General features: G+C 42.3%; 1 protein-coding gene across 4 annotated transcripts in view; it reads right to left on the bottom strand.

Annotated features, from left to right (window-relative positions):
- Nucleotides 1–15911: 15911 nt before the first annotated feature.
- Nucleotides 15912–23182, bottom strand: part of DOCK4 (dedicator of cytokinesis 4) — a 240727-nt gene continuing 233456 nt past the window's right edge. For all 4 annotated transcript variants that reach the window (XM_048943492.1, XM_048943510.1, XM_048943503.1 and 1 more), the window contains 3 exons: nucleotides 22894–23007; nucleotides 21953–22014; nucleotides 15912–18917 (listed from right to left, as the gene is read on the bottom strand). In XM_048943492.1, coding sequence (XP_048799449.1) covers nucleotides 18501–18917; nucleotides 21953–22014; nucleotides 22894–23007 — 593 coding nt within the window. In that variant the 3' untranslated portion in view covers nucleotides 15912–18500. The remainder of the gene's footprint in view (nucleotides 18918–21952; nucleotides 22015–22893; nucleotides 23008–23182) is intronic.

Below are 23182 nucleotides of genomic sequence, written 5' to 3'. Positions count from 1 at the left end.
GAGATTGCACTCAGATTGCCTCCAAATCTCTCCACCTATGTTTTCTTTGTCACAAAATGGGTTTGGTTGATATTTTTTCTTAGTCTCGTTACTGAATCCTGCAGTCCAGTTAACCTAATAAGAAGTAGGAGTGTCCCCTAGACCTGGTGTCTCCATTCAGAAAGTCTTACTATATATCTTACATTTAGTCTGTATGATTTTTATTGTTACAATTTCCTCGAATGTCTAGTTTCCACTGTGCAATGAAAAAAACACCACCTCTAAACAATAACAATGAAAAGCCTTCCTGTCACCTGTTTTCTGTACTGTACCTTAAAAAATGGCAGTGTCTGGTCACACTAGTTCTGAGGAGGAGGAACAAGAGAACAGCTAGGTGGGCAACACCCAGCTGCCCATGTTCACAACACTGTGTCAAAGATGCAGTGCCGTCAGGTTTGAAACTGACCCTCAATGCCCTTTGATACCCCACGAGGCTCCCTTTGATCTCAAGAAACCCCACCATCTTCTTTGCAAGCAGACTCAAGATCCTGTTTGTAGCCCTTCACAGGAGAATACCTGTGGCCTTCAGCATATATGGAAGCATGACTTGAGCATGATGTAACAAATTGGTCCTCTGGGACTTGGGCAAAGGAGGCATCAAGGCACTTCACTAACAGCCAGATGGGAGTCAGACAGCAAGCTTATTTCAGGAGTTTCCTTCCCCTACTAGAGCCAGCCACAGACCTGCTCAAGCCACAGCCATTCAGGCAGACTGCCAAATTTGGCTGAGGTTGCTTAATCATATGCCTGCTGAATCTCAGCAGTTTGGCTGAAATATCCATGCCAACATGCAGGGGAGACAGAACCAACTAGTAAGCTACCTCATGACTGATGGTAGAAGCTGGACCTGCACTGGTGATGGAAAGGTGAAGGGACAGGCCTGCACACTGGAAAGTGGTCATTCCAGATTCGTACAGAGACATGCAGCACAGCTGCTTAATAAAAAGCAGCTTCTGCAGTTTCTGTAACACTCAATGTAAAACCATGTATTAGCTATTTTTTGACAAAAAGCATCACTGAAGTCAAAATGGCACAGCATGCCAGCTAGCTTAGAGGTGTAGGCAGAGGTCATCATTTTTTTTCTTCTGTTTACTAAAGAGGTAGTAATGATCATTATAGTCAGCACTCTGGGTCTTAGTGATCGCTGTGGGTGAACCGTGCCTGCTGGGAGGTCACACTAATGCTAGCAGCACTTCAGCCTGCTAATGTCTACCTTGTAGGATGCACAGGAACTTTGCTCACCCCTTACAGTACAGACACGTCCACAGTGAGGACTGGTACATCATTAGCTGTACGGGAATATGCCTCAAACAGGTTACACAATGGTGTACATCTACATAGGGCTGCCTTCTCCTCTTTCCTCCTTAGATCAGTGACTGCTGTCACACCTGTGCTGGCAACAATTTCTTTTCTTTCTCCCTGCCACACGTCTTCAATCTTTCAGACAAATTCCTTGACCCTTTCCCACTGCAGGAGACATCTCCCTCTGTTACCTTAACAACAGGAGCAGCTCGGCTGCACCAGGCAGCCAGGGCTGGAATTTTTTCTTTCTCCTAGCACTGAAAACAGCCATTCACTTCTTACTTCAGCTTCAGTCTAAAATGCTGATCTTAAAATGCATCAACCTGAAGTATGCCAGATTCCTGACCTCCTGTTAGGAGGGCCAAAGATAGATTTTACTGCATGGCTTGAATTCTTATATCTTTTCCATGTGTGTATCTTGAAGATGCTAATTATCTTTTGAAAAGTTATCAGCTTGCTACAAGTTGAACAGATGTCACTGGCCCACGTCTCCATATCTAAAGGGCATCAAATAACCAGGGAGTACTCGAACCTCTCATGAAAGCCAAAACTAGGAACATACCTGAAGATCTGGTGTCTATAGAAAATATATGTGTTGCAATGAGTAAAAATATATTTATGTCACTGACTCTTCTCTGTGTTGTGAAATGATAGAAATTTGTGCTAGCCCCAAATTAGTTACCCAGTTATGTTTGCTTCACTGCAACAAACACAATAATGAGCAAGAATACCGAAGATTGGAAGGGGATAAACAAAAGTCTTTGGAGTTACTAGCTAGCATTTTCAGATAGGCATCTCATCATCACTGATGCAAACACAAGAACAAGCACACATTCCTGACACATTGATGCTTTTACTTAAGCACGAACATCTCCAGTCTTAATCTAGGCTGTCTTTATAACATTAACATGTGACCATAAGAATACAGGGGATGAAAAAATCTGGGTATAATTGTCTTATTATTCTAGGACTGGAATTCCAATTTGAGAGGTTGACCTCTGCCCTCTGGAATGTCTTACCAGGGAACCTAACAGGTGCTGGCACATGCGCTGCTACATATCTCTCTGGGAGAGAATCAGGTCTAGTGACAAGTCAACCTGAACTGTTTGGAGGAGCAGCACGAGTTACTGTGGTTGTGGAGTAGGGCTCAAATAAGCACAAAGGACAGGAAAAATTCAGAATTCTTTGTATTGGGATATGAAGGTTGGGCACAGCTGTAGGCAACTGCTGCTCTTCTTCTGTATAAACAATCCTGTGAGGAACAAAAGTGTGGGGTGCAGCTCATGTAGCTCATGTACTGTGCTTGCGCAGTCAGAGCAGGCAGCTGATGGTGTATTTAGTGTGCATGCAGGGTCTTGTTCCTGTGTGTAAGTAGGCAGCTACTGCAGTGCTGAAGACCACATTGTTTTGGTGCTGTTCTAATTAGCCCATTGTCGTCAGTGAAGGTGTTAACATAAGGTTGGAAACATGGAGTACATTTGAATTCTGTTATGTGGCAAATGCATCAAAGCCATTTATATTATGCTCTCTGGAAATACATCAGAAAGACCCTCCCAGCCTCCACGCAAACTGAGAAGATCCAAAAATAAATGTGCCAGCTCTCTGCATCTGCTCTCTCTGATAACTCCAGCATCAGACTTAGAGCAGATCATCTGGGAAGTCCAAGTCCATCAGCCAGGGAGTTTAGAGGTGCAGCTGCTCTGGGAAGATGGCAGCACAGTGCTTGGTGGAGAGGCTGGCCACTGGCAGTGATAAACGGGCTAAGGCACTTTGCAAATACAGTCATGCCAGAAGCTTCAGAGCCACATTCACTGATGATATCAAGGCTCAATGCCTGAATATCCTCATTTTCCTTTCTGTTTTCTTCTGGAAAATGAAGGAGTTTTTATTTACACTCCATCACTATCACTGGCAAACATTAGCATGACTATTTCATAATATAGGTCACTTCATTATCAAGAACTTGGAAAACCTCCTCTGCCATCACCATGAACGGAAATCCCAGGCTTTCTGTTTCCTTTAACTGAACATCCTGGGCCATCCAAGCAGTGATTTCCTCACAGTGCTGCCAGATTTAATGAAAGTTATTGCTTTGTTTATGACAGCTGTATACGGGGGGAAGAACTGACTGGTTTGGGTGGGGGCCCAGGTAACAGTCCTTTTGGCTTACAGAGTCATCATGTGGTTAAACACAAGGCCCTGTGAATGTTGTTTGTTCCCTGATTTTTAACAACTGATGCCATGTCTGATAATCCAAGGGTAACAAAAGCACATGATAGGACATGTCAAGCTGCACAGCTATGCAGGATCTGCGTTAGCAGATTCAAATAGATCCAGGGGACCCTAACGAGCCATCCAGACAACTGCACTGTACAGACAACTGTAAGCAGCTGCCCTGCAGAGCTGAGTGCTTCCAGGTTTCCATCTTTATCCCCACAGCTGTCAGGATGCCAACGGAGATGCTCCATAAGCTAAGCAGTATCAGAAGGCCAGGAAATTTAGCCTCAGAGATGTGCCAGAAGTGGTGGAGGAGGAGTGACTATAGAAAACAAAGTACTAATCTTATTTCCTGTTTGTGCACAAATGATTACGAAATACATTTTTTTTTTTAGTAATTTTACCAAGCAAGCCAAAGCCAGTTCTTTCCCTCAGTTCTATTCTTCTGTCCCTGCAGTTTTCCTCTCCTCTCCTCTCCTCTCCTCTCCTCTCCTCTCCTCTCCTCTCCTCTCCTCTCCTCTCCTCTCCTCTCCTCTCCTCTCCTCTCCTCTCCTCTCCTCTCTTTTCTTTTTTTTTTTTTTTAAACAGACATCTGCAGTTGACAATGGTCTCAGGACAGTCCTCAAGCAAACACAAAAAATGATCCATACCAATAAAAAGAAGACATTGCATGCCTCATCCTCAGGACTTTATAGTGTGTTCATAAAATTCAATATCATCCTGTCAAATTTTCCATTCTGGTCTATGAAAAGTGACATAGTTTTCCCTCTGAAAAACTCTACCCTTAATTATACTGCATTAAGTAAAATCAGCATGAACGGTTTCAAATGAGAGTGGGAGCGGAAATGGAGAGCAGGCTGAGAGCTGCTGAGACAGAAACGCTGAGCAGCAGAGGCAGGAGGAAATTAAAATGAGGCGTGAATGGCTGAATGTATTGAAATGGCAAGTAGGAAACTGGAGGAATTGGTAGGGGGCAAATGGGGGACAAGCAAGCAGAAATATAATAGAGAATGTGGGTGAATATGAAAGACAAATGGCAGAAACAAAGAAGTATTTATTATAGGCAGGAATTATTAAGCTGTGTAATTACAAAAGCCTGCTGCGAATAAACTGTGCCATTACCGAATGGACACATACCCTGAGTGCAGCACTTTCAAGAGGATGGCAACACTTTCTCCTTCTTTTGTTTTAAGTTCACCCCCACTACCTCAGTCAGCAGCGCATATACGATATCATTGTGCAAGCACACAATGCCCGGTATCACAATGCTCTCGCAAGCAAGCACAAGGCAGAGTGGCACTTCCCCATCGGCAGCATGGCACCAGCAGGCACAGTATCAAATCATACTTGAAAGGTTTTCTTTACTATTGCTACATGGTATTTCACTTACTTTTCCCTGCCTTGTGATTTAGAAAATGTAATACATTCCTTACTGATATATTTTTTTAAAAGTACGTGGCACAGTGTTAGAGGAAAACAGTGGGTGTCACTGTTAAGAGCAATTGGCATCTCAATTTGCCTCTATTTAATAAGAATTTGGGACACTTTTATTACAGGTTGTTGGGTCACTGTGTTCTGAGCACATCTTGTTTGCTGAATCAATTTATACTTATTTTTACTTCTTATTGTATAGAATGAACTGTGTTAAAATGTTCTTTAAGTTAGATCAGCACCTTCTATATCCGTAATCTCTGAAGAACAGCTAACTGCGCTTTTAGAGCTCCACTTCTAAACCTCCCACGGGAAAAATCTCTTCCAGATGCATGAAGTTAGAGCCAATAAAGGACTAAGGCATCAGATGCAAAATTGAGACACTTAAATCCAGAGTTATGGTCCAAATCCTGTTGCTCAGCTGTTGTGTAACCTTGTCGATAATTCCTCATTTCACCTGCAAGTTCATTGTGCAAGCCTGCTTCCCTGCAAATGTGAAACTATGGTTGCACGTATCCAAATCAAGGCCCTGAGCAGAGCAGCCTTTTTAGCTTCCACCAAATCTGGTATGAATTTTCAGAGCATTATTTACACAGGCCCTAAAGGATTGGGGTTCTCGTAAGGTGTAAACATGGCTATGTGTTTTAAAGCAGCAGCATTTAGTATGTAGGCATCATGTAGCCAGAAAAGTCTACTACAAGGCAGAAGAGTTTGATCCTGATTTCCTTCTTGCTATTTGTTTCAGTCTCTGGAGCCCAGGAATTCCCAGGCTGATCCATGTATCCCAGACTGAACACGCTGTCTGTCCCCACATGCAAGAGGAAACAGTGACTGCTATTACTGAGGGGGTAAAGAAAATATTGACTTACTGCCGAGTTTGTACAGCTCCTACCACAGAGTGCTCACTGCATAGTCTAAAATTGCCTGCTAAAGCAAGCCTCTGAGGTTCTGACAACAAAACCAACGCTTTCCAAAGGCAAGTCAGGTTGGCAAGCACTCGAACCACCCACTCTTGTAAAAATCATTCTGCGATACTTTGCAGGAGGGCAAGTCCCAAATTTATAGCCTAAACTCACCCCCCCCCCCCAAGGCACATAATGTGTTCTTTAGAATGAAGTTTTGAGCGCCTAGGGACCAATTTGGCAAAACACTCATTCTGAAAGTTAGCGAGTTTAGATGAGGATGTCTGAGGTAATGATGGTTATACAGCTTATGCTAACAGGATGGGCCTCTTCTTGTCTGGTCCCTTAGTATCTTTACATACATACATATACATATGTTGATGTATACAATACAGTAACATTTATTGATATAAATCACATGGGTATTCATTTCCCTGACCACTTTTGTCCACCCAAAACACCACAGTCCATCCATTCTCCATGAACTGAGTACTGTGGACAGGCATGCAAACTCCTTTGTGCTAATACTGACCTCACTGGAGGGCAGCAGCAGGCAAAGAAGATGGTGGTGCAGTTGGGAATTTGGCTCACTTTTTACTTTCTGGCTGCTGCTCCTGTTTCCATACTGAACTGCATTCTTTCATAAGCTCACCAGTAATCTGTGCTGTATGTAGTTTCCAAGGGCACATAAATCAGGCAAGCCTAATGTAGCCATCTATTGCTACACCAGATTTCAGTTCCCATCACTCAGCTTTAAAGCCACTTAAGACATGACACAAGATTTTTCTTTCGGTACTGAGAAAGAGTCTTTGATTTTCATTGCACACATTTTTAAACATTTTCTAGAATAACTCATCTGGGGGCTTTAATCTTTACATTTCTGCATTGAAGCTGAATCTCACAACAAGTTCCCCAGGCACTAAAAATGGTAGAAGTTTGTGGTAGAAGTTGGGGAAATTAGTGGAAATGATCCTGAAGCTTTTTCAGCATTTTCCAGCACATATGACGTGCACATTTTTCTTGCCTGCACAAATGACGGCAGTATACTTGACGTCTTCAGATATTGCATTAAATAATTATGATGGCACTCATCGGTCATTTCTAATTTGCTTTTATTTGTGTGTTAACAGTTTATGCTTACAGGGCTCATTTTCTGCCTCCACATGGTTACCTCAAGAGCTAAAGAGTTGTGAGAGCTGCTCTCTGACTGCGTGTCAGCAGATGACTATTAAATGAAAAATGAAATCGGCTGAGCAGACCAGAGACAGGTATGTAGCCAGAGTTTCCTGCTCCCCAGAGAAACACATGAATGGAGTCACGCTGTGTTTGACGCTGCAGTAAATCGCTGCTTATGTCAACCAAACAGATCTCTACCCTGGGTGGGCAGCCTGTAAGAGGAAGCATTTGCATGTACTGAGAAGCTGGAGGTGACAGAAGTGACAGATTGTATACCCTGCTCATACAGCAACCAACCATCAGAGCAGGACAAGACACCAGCTAAGAAACAACAAAGGCATCGTTGTGTTCTTGCGGTTTTGATGTTCACCTGGATTTAATTTGGAAATCTGCATCCCTAACATCTGACTAACATTTAACATAATTAAAATGTATTACAGATAAGATTAATAAATGCATGCAAATACTAACATAATTAGTTTTACATAATATTTAACATAAAATTTGGGAAGGGCCTGCCGCTATCCTGTGTGTTGAAAATAAGCTGTGGTACTTTCTCCACAGATGCAACTGCAATGTTGTGGTCTCCAACAGTGGCCGAAGATTAACCTGGAAACTACATCTGGATCAGCCACACAGTGTCTGAGTGCATTAGCCATTAGACTGTGGGGTGCAGGAGGGGTTCATGTTCTGATGGTGTCTCCCTTTCTTGGAGGAAGGCCATGAAGTCTCTATCAGGTTGAACATGGCATGCAAGCCAAATGCTTGCCTACTTGGCAGGCCTCAATTCAGGGTGATTGCAGATCTAGAGAATGATTAAGCAAAGATGTATGTTCCTGAAGTCTTTTAAGAACCAATAAAGAATAGGATGTGAATTGAGACTTTGTCTTTTCGAAGCTCATATTTGAATATTTTGGGTAACTGCATATCTTAGGTGTCAGTTGGGATACCTCTATCCCTGTAAGTGCACGTTTGATGTATTGTACATATTCACTTAAATTCAGTACATTCGGTTCGATCACTAACTCTCTTTGGATTAGACATTATTCTATATTAAATTACGTTGCTTTAAATCCAAAGTAACTCCACTGAATGTTTGTAAGTTGCCCTTACTTTATATCAGATCTGAGTAACAGACTTCAGTTTTTAACAGCCATAGCACAAACTTTACCTCCTGAAATGGGGGTGTTTTGCATTAAGAATTCATAACTTCACTTCTCCAGGTGCCCGAGACCTTAACAATAGGAGTTAAGAACAGGGAAAAAACAACCTCTGAAACATTAAATGTGAACACTGAAGCTTTTGGCATACAGCAAAATACTTATTCATAATAGAAAATAATGTGTCTGGAGTGACTAAGATACGTTTGCAAACACTGAGCAAGTCAAAAGCCTGGAAAAAAAAGACATGAAAGTAACATCTGCAAATACTGTACAGTTTTTCAAAGTATCATGAATATTTTGTGCAGTTAGTATAACGATAGGAAACCTTCATTATATATCTTGTTTCAAAAGCAAGAACTTGTTTCCTGGACACCCTGGACATCCACTTATTTTGTATCAGCTATAAAGCACTTTTTCATATGATGCACAGAGATTATAGCATGAACTAAAAGCAAATGTCAGATTAAAACTCCTATATTTTATGGGGCACACTGTAAATCATATATACAAAGCCCCAGTGCAGCTTTAGTGAGAAGACTGCTCAGGAGATAATGGAGGTAACAGGTCTGAGACTCTGGAACTTTAGGGAGAGGTGAGTGAGGTGCACTGGGAGGTCCACCCATGAGGTTGTCTACAGTGAGGAGGTCGGCTCCACATCTCAAGGCTGCCTCTGCCAAGGACAGAAGGGTGACTGTTGTAGGTGACTTCCCTCTGAGAGGCTGTATATGTTGGCCCAACCCTACCTGCAGGGATTTGTGCTGCCTCCATGTTAGGAATATTTCTAGGAAATTTCCTAATCTAATTCGGCCCTCTAATTATTATCTTTTATTGATAGTTCAGGCTGACAGTGATGAAGTTGGTGAGAGAAGCCTGAGCATTATCAAAAAGGACTAAAAGGGACGGGGGCAGTTAATGGACAGAGCAAGTGTGCAGGTCATATTTTCCTCTATCCCTTTAGAGGCAGGGAAGGATACTGAGAGTAGTGGGAAAACCCACCTCACAAACACATGGCTGAGGGGCTAGCGCAATTGCAAGAATTCTTTTGACCACGGGGTGGTTTACTCAGCACCTGGCCTGGTGGCTGCAGATGGGTTTCACCTGTCTCTGAAATGAGGAAATGGATCCTAGCCCAGGAGCTGGCAGGGCTCGTTGAGAGGGCTTTAAACTAGATACAGGGGTAGGTGCACAGTTGGGCTGGATGATCTTAGAGGTCTTTTCCAACCTTGGTGATTCTGTGATTCTATGACACAAGCTGTCTCTTCTACCAGGAAAAATTCACCCTAACAGTATGCCTGCGTGCTTGCAGAAAATATCTACATTAAAAGGAGATAACTCTAAAAATATTTTCTCTTTGTTTAGAGATCAGATCATAGGGGATTTGGGTGTTACTGGTTTAACTTGATTTGGGGCGTGCTTTTCCATTTCTTTTTATGTATTTTGGCTTGAAACCAGCATGGGAAGGTAAACAGTTCTCTGAATGTAGGGTTGAAGGGAGAACATCGTTCAGTATTTACTTGGCTCTTGCAAATTGGGAATAAGTACATTGAAATCTGTGGAACAGCATCTGAACGACATTGAAATCCTGTATTTTTCAGAGTAGTGTATTGGAAACAAAAGTAATCGTTTAGCTGGTTTAAAAGATGTTTTTCCAGTAATGCTTGTTATCCTCCATCGGTAGCTGTTCAATCTGGAAAACACAGAAGACTTAGTACACCAGAGACAAAACCAAAAATGTACAAACAAAAAACAACAGCAGATTGTAACATGTCATGTTGCTATCATTTATTTCTGGCAGCTTAGATAGAGTTCAGATTATATTTTGCTTTTCTCCTAATTGCATGCTGTGTATCAAAAATGGTTCTGATGTGTAGCATCCCAATTTCAAAACACATTACAGAAATAGAACGCAACTACACAGTAATTGCAGTTTTATTTCTTCAATTCTCCGCCACATTGAGAGCATTTCAGAACTAATCTATTCAAGAAGATTGCCTCTGAACCGTTTGATTGTAAATGGCTTAAAGAGCTTCCACCTTCACCCAGAGCATGCTCCAGATCTTATAGACATTATTCGTACTTCTATTAGATGCAGTGATCTCAGAGGAAGGAACGTAAAGAAAATGATGCAGGTTGCAGTTTGCCTAGAATGAAAATATTTCAGAGAACCAATCTTGAAGTTTGAATACTTTTGTTTAAATTGTGCAAAGAATTCCAATTATGCAAAAAAAATGAGCAGTTATTTGTAATTGCATAATGCATAATCTTGCAAAAAAAAAAAAAAAACAACAAAAAAAACCCCTAAGAATAGAACACCAAACATAAAACAGTCCTTAGTCTTAAAAGACAAATGGACACAAAAACTGTGAATACAAGCACTGTGAAATTGTTTTTGCTTGAATAATGTTACGAGGTGATTAAAATAACAAGAAGCTATTCCTCCACACATCCTCCTAACACTTTCATCTCCACCAACAACCTCTGCTCCTTATTCCAAACACTGTTATTAAAAGCAAAAAATAAAGAACCCTCCAAGTCCCATCTCAGCACATTTGTGCAAAAACATACATCCCTTTTGAAGAATCCCCAATCTCTTTGACCTGAGTATTACCTGCAACATTTTTCTGTGGGTGCTGAGCATTCTTACAGCAGAGTGTGAATCTGAATGACCCGATCACCAGGATGAGTCTCCCCCCATGGAGTCTGTTTTCAGTTATTCTGATTTATTGATATTTGGTCATTATTTTTTGGCTCTTCTGCACCAAGATTTCCCACCAGAAAGCATGCTTAGGGGTGGGAGCGTGTCCATTGGCTTGCACTGATCTGTTCTATCCACACTGCAAGGAAGCATTGCTTAATAGGCACTTACTCAACTGTGGGGTGACCCAGTAAGGGCACTCATTCTTCCCTCACTGCTCTGGATCCTCCCCACGGTGCTGCTCTCTGAGCAGGCACCAAACAAGCCTCCTGCAGATAGCCCAAAGAGAGCCACAGCAATTTGTCAGCTTCAAACAGGCCCCTGTGCACCATGAGCACTCACCCACCATTCAGCACTCGTTTTACAGTGGCTCTCGCAGTGGGGATGGGAGAAAGGCAAAGCATGGTGGTCATACAGCACAGATAAGTCTATGCATGGTTCATTTATTGTTTAAATCTGTCAACAGTACATTCATAGTATGCTGTAAACCAAGTTTTTTTTTTTTCCATTTTTGGAGATAAACTCCTGTCCATTGCCGAGGTAGAAATCAGCCATGAAGTTGTGATTTCCAGAGCAAATTCAGATTGATCGAGCTGCAGTATCTATTCATTATGTATAATCAACATTTCTAAAAATAAAGCCATTACAGCCCTATATTCCACAATACACAAATCATCAGAGAAAGAACGAGCCAGCAAACCAGCTTGCTGTTTAGCCAGCTCAGTAAACCTGCACAAAACAGCTTTCATTCTGTCAATAACAACCACGGCGTTGGTTCCTTCACTCGGCCAATGAAAGCAACTCATTTCAGCAATTGCCATTTGCTAATTACCTTGAGTTATGTGGTCATAGCTGAGATGTTGGCGGCGCATTCTGGAACAGGTTTATTAATGATGATCAGTTATGAGCAGGTGGAGTGTCTGCCAGATGTCTTTTTTATTGTTACCTGACATGCAAAGTCTTCAGTGAGGTAAGTGTGGCTGACAGATGACCCTGCCATCTGCATCACTGTTGCTTCTGCTCTCGGGGCACCTCAGGCCCATTGCTGTTCTGGTGCTCAGCGTGGGATGCACCCCACTTATGGGCAGTAGGATTGATGGCTTGGCACCCTGCTGCACCTGGGCTCGGCCAGCACAGTGCCAAGAGCTGCGCCTGCAAGATGGGCTGATAATGCCTTCAGCAGAAACAGCACTGAGACAGAAAGGGCTCAATAAGAGAATTTGCAAAATCTCCTGAGTTTCCCAAGTTCTCAAGCTAAATAAGTGGAGGGTTATTATTTCTTTTTCCAGACCATTATTATTTTCTTTTCCCAAACCATTTCCACAAGAACAATAATACCAAAGGAGCACAGTGACTTAGAATTTGTCATTCTAACTGTTTATGTGTTCCTTACGGCGCTGCAGCTCTCTGCAGTTTATCATTCACACACCATGGCAGAAGCACATGCCCAAGCACACTTTGCCCAGCAGAATGGAGCTCATCCATTGTTTTGCCCTCGCACATGGGGAGTGCATGCAGGCAGGTGGGGGCTCCTACAGGCACCCACAGCTGTGCCCCTCCTGCCAGCTGGGAAGCTGTATCACCCCAGGGGTGGGCACAGCACATGCCAGAGGTGCTTGGTGCCATTCATAACCAGTCTGTTCTCTGCAACCCTATCAGCTCTCCTCTTTGTAATATATACTCAAACAAGGAGCAAATTCACAATTTAGGGCTGCTTGCTAGCCCTTGGGATAAGGGGCAGACAGAGAATGCAACCACCACAGCTGAAAAGACAACTTAGCACTGAGCACCATTTTTGTTCTCCTTTATTCTGTCCTTCCCTTTCTCTGCAAAGAACTGAGGAAAAGAAAGAGGGAGAAAAAAAAAAAAAAAGAAAAACAAAAACAAAAACCCCATCCTCTGCAGATACAGCAGAACAACGACATCATTCAAAGCTACACAGAGAAAACAACCCCCAAGCATTATTTCACACAGAGGAGAAAAAAAACATTAAAGTATATGGTAAAAGCCCAGCACTCCTCTGTAAGCAGCAGCGTTCCAGAAGTGAAAAATAGATCTTTGTGACCTGAAAAACACTTTTCTCCTTTTCTCCCTGCCTGCTCCCCTACAGGCCCTGTCTGCCTATCGCTATGCAGCTCAGGTTTCACAGCTACAAAATCTCACTGCGCTGTAGCTTTAGGGCTATTGACGGATGCACCTCAGCTCCGAGGCAGGGCTTGGAGGGGGGCTGCTGATGCGCCAACGCTTTCTTTGGCAGCACAAAAAGCCCCTGCCCAGCGTGCACAATCTTCCTCTGCTATCCTTAATGGCCTGGGAAGAACACAGCATGGTGATATTTGTTGCTCCATCTCCTAATTCACTATTTGAAAAGAAATAGCTGAGTTTATTGATGTGTTTTGTTCACTGTGAAGTGTATTGCAGTCAGCGTTAGACTTTTACTTTCTTTAGGTGAGAGCACAATTCAATCCGTACCAGCTGCTGTCACCCAGCTCCTCCTGGACACAAGCTAATTTCTAACAACAGTGATATGAGCCTTTGCATGCATCTTGGGATGTGCTGTATCACATCCTCGCTGTAGCACCATATTTAAAGGCCAGCTGAACATCTCAGCATCAGCACAGTGGCCAAGCTACTCAGAGAGCAACAGGCAGCCAGCCTGCTTTCCTGCACCAGATGGCAGAAATGGGACCAGCACTGAATTTGGTGTGTGCAGCTGGCCATACAGCACTTCCTGCTTTGGCTCTGCCTGAGCACATTCTAGTGGATAAGGACAAACCATTTGGCAGCACACACCCACTGGCTGCTACTGGCCTGGAGACAAAGGTCCCAGGTCAGCCAGGAATTGAATATACATTCAGCACTTCCCTGTTCCCTGCACTAAAGGAGTGTGTTGTTCCTTATCTCATGCTCAGCGACCCTCTTTTTACTGTTTTTAAACAATAGTTGTGTATCTATGTAGAATATTTCTTCTACAAATTGAAGAGGAATGGTAAATGAAGCAAGGGATTCCCATATGATGACGGTTACCTGGGGCTGTTTCACTCCTGGGCAAGGCTTAGTTCCTGCAAGACATTACCTACACCACCCCTGAGTTTATTAAGTTGTTTAGTCCATGTCCTTGAGCTGTCACCGAGTTGATGTCTGCAGACTCCCAGAGGTGCTCCCTAGGCACTGCTCTGGCACAGTCCTGTTCTGAGAGCACGGGTATCCCCCTAGGAGCAGACAGGTGCCTGTGCTGGAACACTGCAACATTGCTCGCGGCAGAGGTGGAAGAAGTTCCTTGATGATGGCCTTTGTTTTGGAAAGCAAGAGGAAAAACTTCAAGGCAGGTCAGTAAGGCCAGGAATAAACAGCAGTGATAGCAGTCTTGCACAAATAAGCAAGAATGCAATGCAGAGAATGCCTCCACAAAGTTGTTTCAAAACAAATGGAACAAATTGAAATGCAGTAGTGGATGTAGTACCAATAGCAAATCACTGATGTAAAACATTTAAATATACAACAGGAATCCCAGCAGCTTACAAGCTATCAGAGCAGCTATTTCTGATGAAATTTGGACATTGATTTGTTCCCTAAAATACTGTTTGTTGTTCACACTCATCAGCTATGCACAATGGGGTAAGAAAACAACTGTCTACAAAAACCAAGGAGCTATTTTAAAAAATTGCAGGGCTTTGGGTTTAGAAGTTCTTCTCCCTTTTAACTCACTGCAGCGTTCTCTGTGCTCTGGCATCTTTCCTCTGGTAAGCTATAGGATAACGGGGAAAAAACAACCCAAGCCTTTGTAAAATAAAAAACCATTTTGTCACAACTTCCGGCCTCCCTATGGCTCCCTACAGCTCAGCCAGCAGTTAAGCTGGTATGAAACCATGCCACAAGACCTGAAAGAAATAGATTTGATGCTTCAATGTCTATCTCTCTTACTATTACTCTTCCTGGGAGAATAAAAACACATTATAAGCATGCTTACAAGCACACCCAGTTCCTTACCAAACAATCCAATTAAAAGCTTTCTTCCTTCAGCAGTTTTATTTTATGACTTAGGAGAAGTCTCTGCATCCTGATGTGTGGAGCACATGTGAGGTAAGCAGCTCTAAACCTTCCCTATTCCTAAGGGTTGCAAATTTTTGCCGCCTCATCACAAGAGTTTTTAGTAATGTCATTCAAAGCAACTCATCACCAAAGAAGTCTACATGAAACATGTCAAAAGCTGAATTAACACTACAGGGAGAAGAGAAAGACAATTTAAATAAGTACAGAAAGTGCTTTCTCTTACACAGTTTGGCACAGAGCGGTTGAAGGTCAGGATCTGATGGACTCCAGGCAGAGCACCCCTTGCACTCTGGCCCAGCAGAAGGCTGTGCCCTCCAGCAGGGGCCTGCTGGGGCTCTGCTTTGGTTATGAGTGACTGGTACAAGCCCAGTCACACTCAAAACAAGATGCTTTTCACCACGTACACCCCAGGCATTGACTCCTGCCTGTAGGAGTCTGCCCAGTCACTGGGGTTTTTGCAGACTGCCGACAATCTGTGAGTAAGCAGACCAGCAGGCAGGACAGCACGCACCATTTCCATAAAAAGGGGATTTGCACATAACTACTGCCTGTTCCACATCAGCAGGGCCGTATCTGCACCACCCTGATTATCACAAACTAACTTTAGCTTCTCTCAGGACACGGCTTGAGACCTTGGTAACTGAGTTGACTCAGCAAAGAAGTGTTAACCCATCAGAAGATGGATCCAAACTGCACCACTGACAGGTCGGCCAGGTGTGGCTGATGCTGCTTTGAGGGATCACAGAGATACCAACAATTCAAATGCAGTATTCAAATGCACAATCATCTCTGCTATTACACATAAGCTGGCTAACATTCAAGCTATTGAGAAGAAGCAGCCATTTGTCTTCCTGGGTCTGCTTTTATGAGCTGATAAATTACCCACCGTCATCCAGAAAGTGATCAAACTGTATTTATGAGTAACGCATAAAATTCAAACAAGACCTTTATTTACATTAGGTTTTCAAGCTCTGGTATTGCAACATACATAACAAAATTTCATACTACGCTTTTATAAGAAATCAGGTTGAAAAACTGATCTACAGAATCAATTTGTCAAAACTGACTAAGCAGAAAATGCATCAGCTCAGTTTCAGAGTACTCTGTCAATTTTATACCATCTGCTATCACTCGGAGTATTCGCGACGTCATGGTTATAAAAACAGAGTGCTCATGCAGGTTAATTTACAGTGAACTCTCAGAGAGAATGTTTCACTCCTCCTTGTTCAGAAGAGCAGGCCAACGCTCTCCACATTGTCTCACAAAGCTATTAAGGATCCAAACGGGGAGAAAACCCAGTCTATTAGGAGATATTCAACAGAAATGAAACAAGATTTGGCAACACAGAGTCAGAACTTAAGCTGCTTGATAAACACGATTATAATCTCATTCTGTAGAAAACAAGGTGTAAAGATTAATCAAGTCATTTTATTCCGATATTAACATTATGCAGCAACCGACATGAGTGTCTTGATAAAATGAAAGGTGCTGCCAAGCTGACTTCTGAAATGCACACAAAGGATAAATGCAACAGTTCTGCTCACTGCCAGAAACAAGAAATGGCTTCAGGAGCAAATAACACTGATTGATACTGTGCTCAAGCACTACCTAACAAAATCTACTAACCTACGGATGGGGGAAAGAAAAAATAAAATCTTTTTTTTTAAAAAGCAGCTTTGTTATCTTACTTGTAACACCTTATTTAAACCCCAAGTATTACCTCTTTCTACCAGCATAAATACGGAGCTTTCTGCACCTCTTATGATGTGGTTACAGACACAAAAATGTTATAGTTGAAAGCGAGAGCTAGTTCAAGGAATTTCAGACTTGGAAATCAGCAAGATACAAAGCTAAAATTCATATGTTCCTTTTCAAGTTATGAATACTTTCACTAAAACATAAATATTTTAACATATATTAATTTTTCTGACATTCAAAATTGTAAAGTCAATATGGCAGAATTATTGTTAAAAGCACATATTTACAAATATTCTTTTTTTCCATACATAAAGTATTTGGCATAATTATAACAATCTTACTGCATACACAACTGTTTGCTTCTTTTTCACATAATGGTACACTCCTTATTAAAATTTACCAATTATGTACAAAAATACTCAAACATTTATTATAGAAAACCTCTATAACCACCATCAGCAGCTTATAACTGCTTTAGAGAATATAAAAAGTGGTCACTTTCTTCCAGTTAAGCTATCAACAAATTGGACACAGCTAAAATCAACGTGAGCTTCCCAACAAAAGAGGGAGAATATCTTTAACAGCATGATTTAAAATGCAGTTCATACATCTGTTCCCAAGCACGTGTTAAATGGTCAGTAAAAGAAAGAGGATACCAAAAATACATACAGAAGGTGCTTTTGTCCCTACGGCTTGGCATGGTGTTAGCTTTCCAGATGCCAGTCACTAAGGTATGCCCGAAGGCCAAACACTGTCCTCCGACAGCAGACGATGGTGATGAACACGACCTAAAAAGCGAACCCCAACCTGATGCACTGCTACATACACATCCAAAGAGCCGTTTGGAATTTTTGCTAGGTTTATACAAAACTGTTAACGAACTCTGAATTTCCTTCTGAACTACTTTTTTTTTTTTTTTAATAAATATCCAGTAATTCATATTCATACTTTGTTTAGTGTATTGCCCCCGCACAACTTGGTGCTAACTCTAACAAGCAAATTAGATGAGTGTGTTTTTTGTACCCATGTAATACAGTGACTGTATTTTAGGGTGAACTCTCAAAAACAGCAGAGGAAGAAGACCTCCACTAGCAATTAAAAAACAAACAAACAAACAAACAAAAAATTAACTGGAACAACAAAGGTCATTTGCACCTGAAAAAGCAAAGGATGCACTGGATACCTTAATACACTAATGGCAGCAGAAAGCTGCTCTACACTGAATGAAATGCAGGCATCTTTCCATCTTAAAAATAACAGCAACCAAGTGTTTGCTTCAAAAATTCCAAAGCACATTCTCGCTCAGCTCTCTGCAGTATAACTTGCATCATATCCGTTCTTCCACAGACATTTGAAACAACCAACCCATCCACTGCATGGGAGAAATGACTTCCCACCTACTTGTGGAAACAGCTGAGCCTACAGACTGCTCTGTTAGACCACGTGCTGCTATTTCTATCAGTAAAGTCCCAGTCAGTACATTTTGTTTTGTCAGGAGCATTCATCTGGCTCACACGAGAATTGCAGGGGTTTACACTGAAATTTTTAAATAAAAATAAAGTACAAAGGAAAGCATTTATCAGTATTCACCACCATGACATTAAAAAAGAGTCTCTCTTTCATGCTTCCTATAATATCTGGCAACCTAAATTAGTAATTTCATTTTAAAATGTGCAACGTAACATCAATAAGCATTTGAAAGTTACTGAAAGGGAAAGGTGGGCAAAATATTAAAGTGCCTAACTAAACGCATTTTACCATTTTTTAAAAATATTATTCCTTAAATGGTAAAGAATTCCTTGTGATCAGATCCCAAAGGGCTCCTCATAGCTGGGACACCTTGCGCGGCAACGGCCGGGGCCGCGGGGCCGGCTCAGTCCTCCTGCTGCTGCTCTCCGCGTTGCTGGGCCGGCCCAGCTGCGGCTTGGGCGGCAGGGCAGGGGGGTCGGTGGGGGGGATGGAGAGGCTGTGAGGTAGAGGGACGGGGCGCTTCAAAGTCCGCTCGTACACGCTGTAAGGCGGCGGGGTTTTGCTTTCCTTCCTCACGGGCTCCTCCGGGACGCTGTAGCTCGGGACCGGCGGTTCGCTGCCTTGACTTTCAAAACCCGACGTCTCCGAGGTGCTGCATCGGCTGAGCGAAGAGATGCCGCTGCTGTAGCTCCCCGACAGCACCGGGGAGTTGGATACGAGCCCCGTGGAATGGTACTCCACCGGAGATGGCGTGAATGACTGCACAGAGCCCTGCTCAAAAGAAAGGGCGTGAGAAGAAATTAGCGGCGCTGAACTGGGGAGGGCACTCCGGTGCTCGGGCTGTAAACGCACAGAGGCACTTGTGCAGGTTCTGAAGCTTGGTAAATGAAGCGCTGCATCTTGGTTTTAATTAAGATTTAGTAAAAAAACAATAAAAACTCATTTCAGGAGTACCCAAGTACACCCTAAGCAGTGCTCATGCCGGTAATTCGTTTAAGTGAAAGCAAAACTGTATTTAATTGTTGTCTTACTATCTGGAAAAATCTGGAAGCCTTTAAAATGAGCTCTCAGCTTTCCCAGTTCTTTTAAGTGAAATCCATACCCACTCATAGTGTCTGCCTAGTGATGTCCTGCCCTCTAATGCCAAAACACGGCATTTGCATCACCTTCCATGCTGATGCTGCAATCTCTCCCTCAACATTCATTTTCCAAAGCTTTTCTCACAACTTCAGTGCACGGTCATGCGACAAAAGCACATTTACATTGTGGAGTTTGAACTGCGGCCCAACCCCATCCCCAGGTGATTTTTGGATGCACTGTGCCACTGTGCATGACACAAAACACCATCACAGCCCCAGGGACAAAGAAGGGTGAAGACGTGAGGGTGTGTGGGAAGGTGAGAGCCAGGGAGCTGAGGGCTCAGCACCAGCACTGACAAAAAGCAGAGGGCAGGGACAGTAAAGCCATCACGGAGAAGTCCTATTCTAGTGGAACAAGTTCAGCAACTGCTCTAACAGGTTAGAGTACACCTTACAAGTTGGGAAAGTTTGGCAACTTACCTAATTGTGACTAGAGCAATCAGACAACCTAGACTTAACAGTCTCAAGCACAGGCTGAAAAATGGATGGAGAAATCATATCAAAGACAAATTCCTGACCCCACTTCTATTTAGACTGCTTGGCACCCAGCTGCTCAGCTTTAGATGAAATTGTGAGCTGTGCAACAAGGGTAGGGAGGAATGGCAGAGGAGCAAAAATGTATAGAGCTGGCTGCACTGACTTCATTCCACTGAGATAATCTCATTTACTAGGACTGGATCCACAGCACACTGAAACCAGTAGAAAAATCTTCATTTGCATCAGGTTTTGTACTAGGATGGCAGCATGTAACAGTTGGAACAAAGACTAAAAACTGAGCCATGTGAGCTAAGGAAAAACAGAGCAGATTGTCCTGCAACCTCAGTGCATGCTGAAGATATTTTGCACGTTGTGGAGATGCTGCATATTAAGCACTTGCTTCAGATTCAAACCCTCTGTTTCTAAGGAAGGCGTAGCTGCACTCTTATCTATGCAAACATCCAGGGTCAAAGTTTTCAAGTAAATAGTGTGATTGGTTCAAGTTTCAAGAACAGTAGACACTTGGGTTAAGTGACTGTAGATAAAAATTAGAGGCTTGGCTTTTGACATTCTGAACACAAGCAAATACATGTAAATACTGCCTGCTTCAATTTAGCAGCTGAGCAGGAGCAAGTACTTCATTCCTGACAGCGCTGCAGACTCTGTATCATAATGAATAACAGTCTAGGCACCAAAGGAGTCTGGATGTTCATGGCTGCCTGGAGTGAAATCCAGCAACTCTCCAAAGTTTCGTGGGCCAGCATTCCTCTACTCTCAAGCAGCAATCCAGAGTTTGGCTGTAAAATGCTCAAATTCCACCCAGGCCTTTAGAAGGAAAGGTTAGGACAAGTTTTAAACACCTTAGGAAACATCAATAACGAGTCAATTCAAGAACACAGGCACAGTTAGTCACCTTTTGTGCAATATTCTAATGCTCTGAAGAGATTCCTAGTAAGAATTTGATCAGAAACTTGGCATCAGCGCTCACTTCAACAGGTGTACCATGGTAACGGGACTACAGTACACTTGATAGCAAGCACAATTACTCTCTGTTGAAACAGAGCCACTTTGCGGCCACAAGTGGAAAACTAACAGGTGTGTGGGACAATAAAGAGGAAAATGATTGCAGAATTATGATTAAGAACCTCAAGGGGAAAGGAGGTGTTTTGGGGGTGTCGCTTCCCTTCTCCTCAAGAGATGTGCACATTTGTGGCATTTATTATGCACTGAATACCTGAGGGATCACTTCAGCAGGAATGCTCTCTAACTGAAGCACCAGTCTTGCTCGTTTTGATTTGCTCTAGGTTGTTGACCCCCATATTTCCAACAGCACAACTATCTCAGCTTGCACGCGTTAGCAGAAGTTATCCCTGAGACTAATAAGCTGTCTGTCAATAGTGAGGTTTTCCTGGAGAATGCAGGCTGTGCACTGATGCCCTGCAGTGCTGATGGAGACAAAGATTTCCTGGTCAAGTTTTCTAACCAATAAGCTGTCGCACAACAAATCTTCAAATACATCAAAACAGAAATGAAACCTGCTAAGAAGATCCCCTCTTGCTACAGGTGCCTAACTGTCAGAGAAGAACCGATGTTCATTCACAGCCTCTGCTTAATGTTTCCTACTGATAGGCTTCAAACTATTTCCAGCTTCTCCCCTGGATTGCCCTGCAGAGGCAGTGAGTATTAAAATTAGTGGAGCAGGAATTACCCTCTGAGACTCCTAAGAGAAGCATTGGATGTTGGAGGAGTAAGAGCAATGAGCTGCACAACAGGTTCTCCTTAACTGGCATCTCCTTCTGCCACTGTTGGAGATGGCGTTCTGGACTAAGTAGATCAGATAACACTTCTTACATTTATTTTGTACACTCCATTCTTTCCCTTTACTCAAGAGAGCTTGATTATGCACATAGGTGAGAAGTTTAATATTGACACTGTGAAGATTAGATTTCTTACCTGCAGTTTTTAAAATCTTCAGATCTGCTGTGATTGTTATGGCTATTTACTCTTGTGAATGAATTTTGTACAGGCATATAATAATATGTACAAAATCTAATAATAATGAATAAAAATGCTAATATAATGGAAGTAGAATATAAAATAAACTCAAATAGCATATTAAATACATATGGTATACCCCACAGCACATACGATCTGTCCCACAAAGGAGGTTGACTTGCAAAAAGCCAGTACCTTCATTGGTGATCTGCCAGCAGGAGAAGGGGAAACAGAGGCTATGTGTCTTGCTGGTGATGCTGTAAATTGAGAAAGATTACAATGCAGTCTTTGCATTACAGTTTTCATTAAGAAATATTCTAAAGAGGTAAGAGAGGATTCCACCCACAAATATCTCTAGTGCTCTCTGTACTTGCTCAGTAGTTGCAAGTAGTCTTAAAAATTCTGTTTCTTTTTTCAGGATTATCTTGCAGTACAACAAAGTGTAAGAAATTTCTGCAGCCATCTTCCATGACCAATTTGATATCATGTAAATTTGTTTATACCCTATCAAACAATAACAGGATTCAAAGAAAACAAGTATTTTCTGCTCCCCCTTTTCCCTTTCCTTTTTCCTAAGAAATACATTCCATATTTTAATGTCAAATAAGAAAAAATACAATACGAAATGTACTTTGAGGCATAAGGCTGAAACTTCTAAAAGTTTCCGCTCCCTTGAGAACAATTATATTTCTAATACTACTTAATCTGTCTGTTCTTTACATGGAAATTAGTCTTTTGAAGGGCAAATTAGTTACAGTAATGGAACTCACATACTTCCATGACTGCTGAACATTTTCTGGCAAGTAAGATTCTTTTTCATTAACAATCATTTCCAACTGCTAACCTCTAATTACTGTAAGATCAAAAGATTAAATTTGATCATCCACCCTGGTATCAGAATAAAGTGTCTGAAATTCCTCAGTCATTAAGTGAAGAGGCAAAGTACTGAAAACAGAATGCTACAAATAAGCTTAATGAGAGGAAAATATATGCAGTTCTACAGCCTTCCATGTCAGTAATTGAATAATAAACTAGACTGCCCAGAAAGTTAAATGTTAGTCAGAGTGGATAGAATCCAAGCCCTCAAGTAAATCATTTTTTGATTGGAGTTTAGACCAAAATGTCCATTAACTCACCCGTCTGTGCAGGTCTCGGTGGTACAGGAGGAGATATAAGCTTCCCACTGTCTGATGTGTTTCTGGCTTCTTTCCCACTGTCCAGGCTCCAGCTGCTGGGAGTAGCATTTACAGCTGGAAGAGAATGGAAAAGCTGACACAGGCATCACTACTTCTAGCTGTCACATTCAGGCTCTCTGACTTGCTTGTCTTTGTTTGGCTACAAATATACAGAATGAAAACTAACTGCATGCCTAGAAAACTCTGACACTTATATCAGGATTTGAAAGGCTCTTTCAAACGCCTGTCA

The sequence above is a fragment of the Lagopus muta genome, chromosome 1 (genome assembly GCF_023343835.1).
Source record: "Lagopus muta isolate bLagMut1 chromosome 1, bLagMut1 primary, whole genome shotgun sequence".
Lineage (NCBI taxonomy): Eukaryota > Metazoa > Chordata > Aves > Galliformes > Phasianidae > Lagopus > Lagopus muta.
The sequence above is the reverse complement of the archived record's forward strand: the minus strand, read 5'-3'. Positions and strand labels throughout refer to the sequence as shown.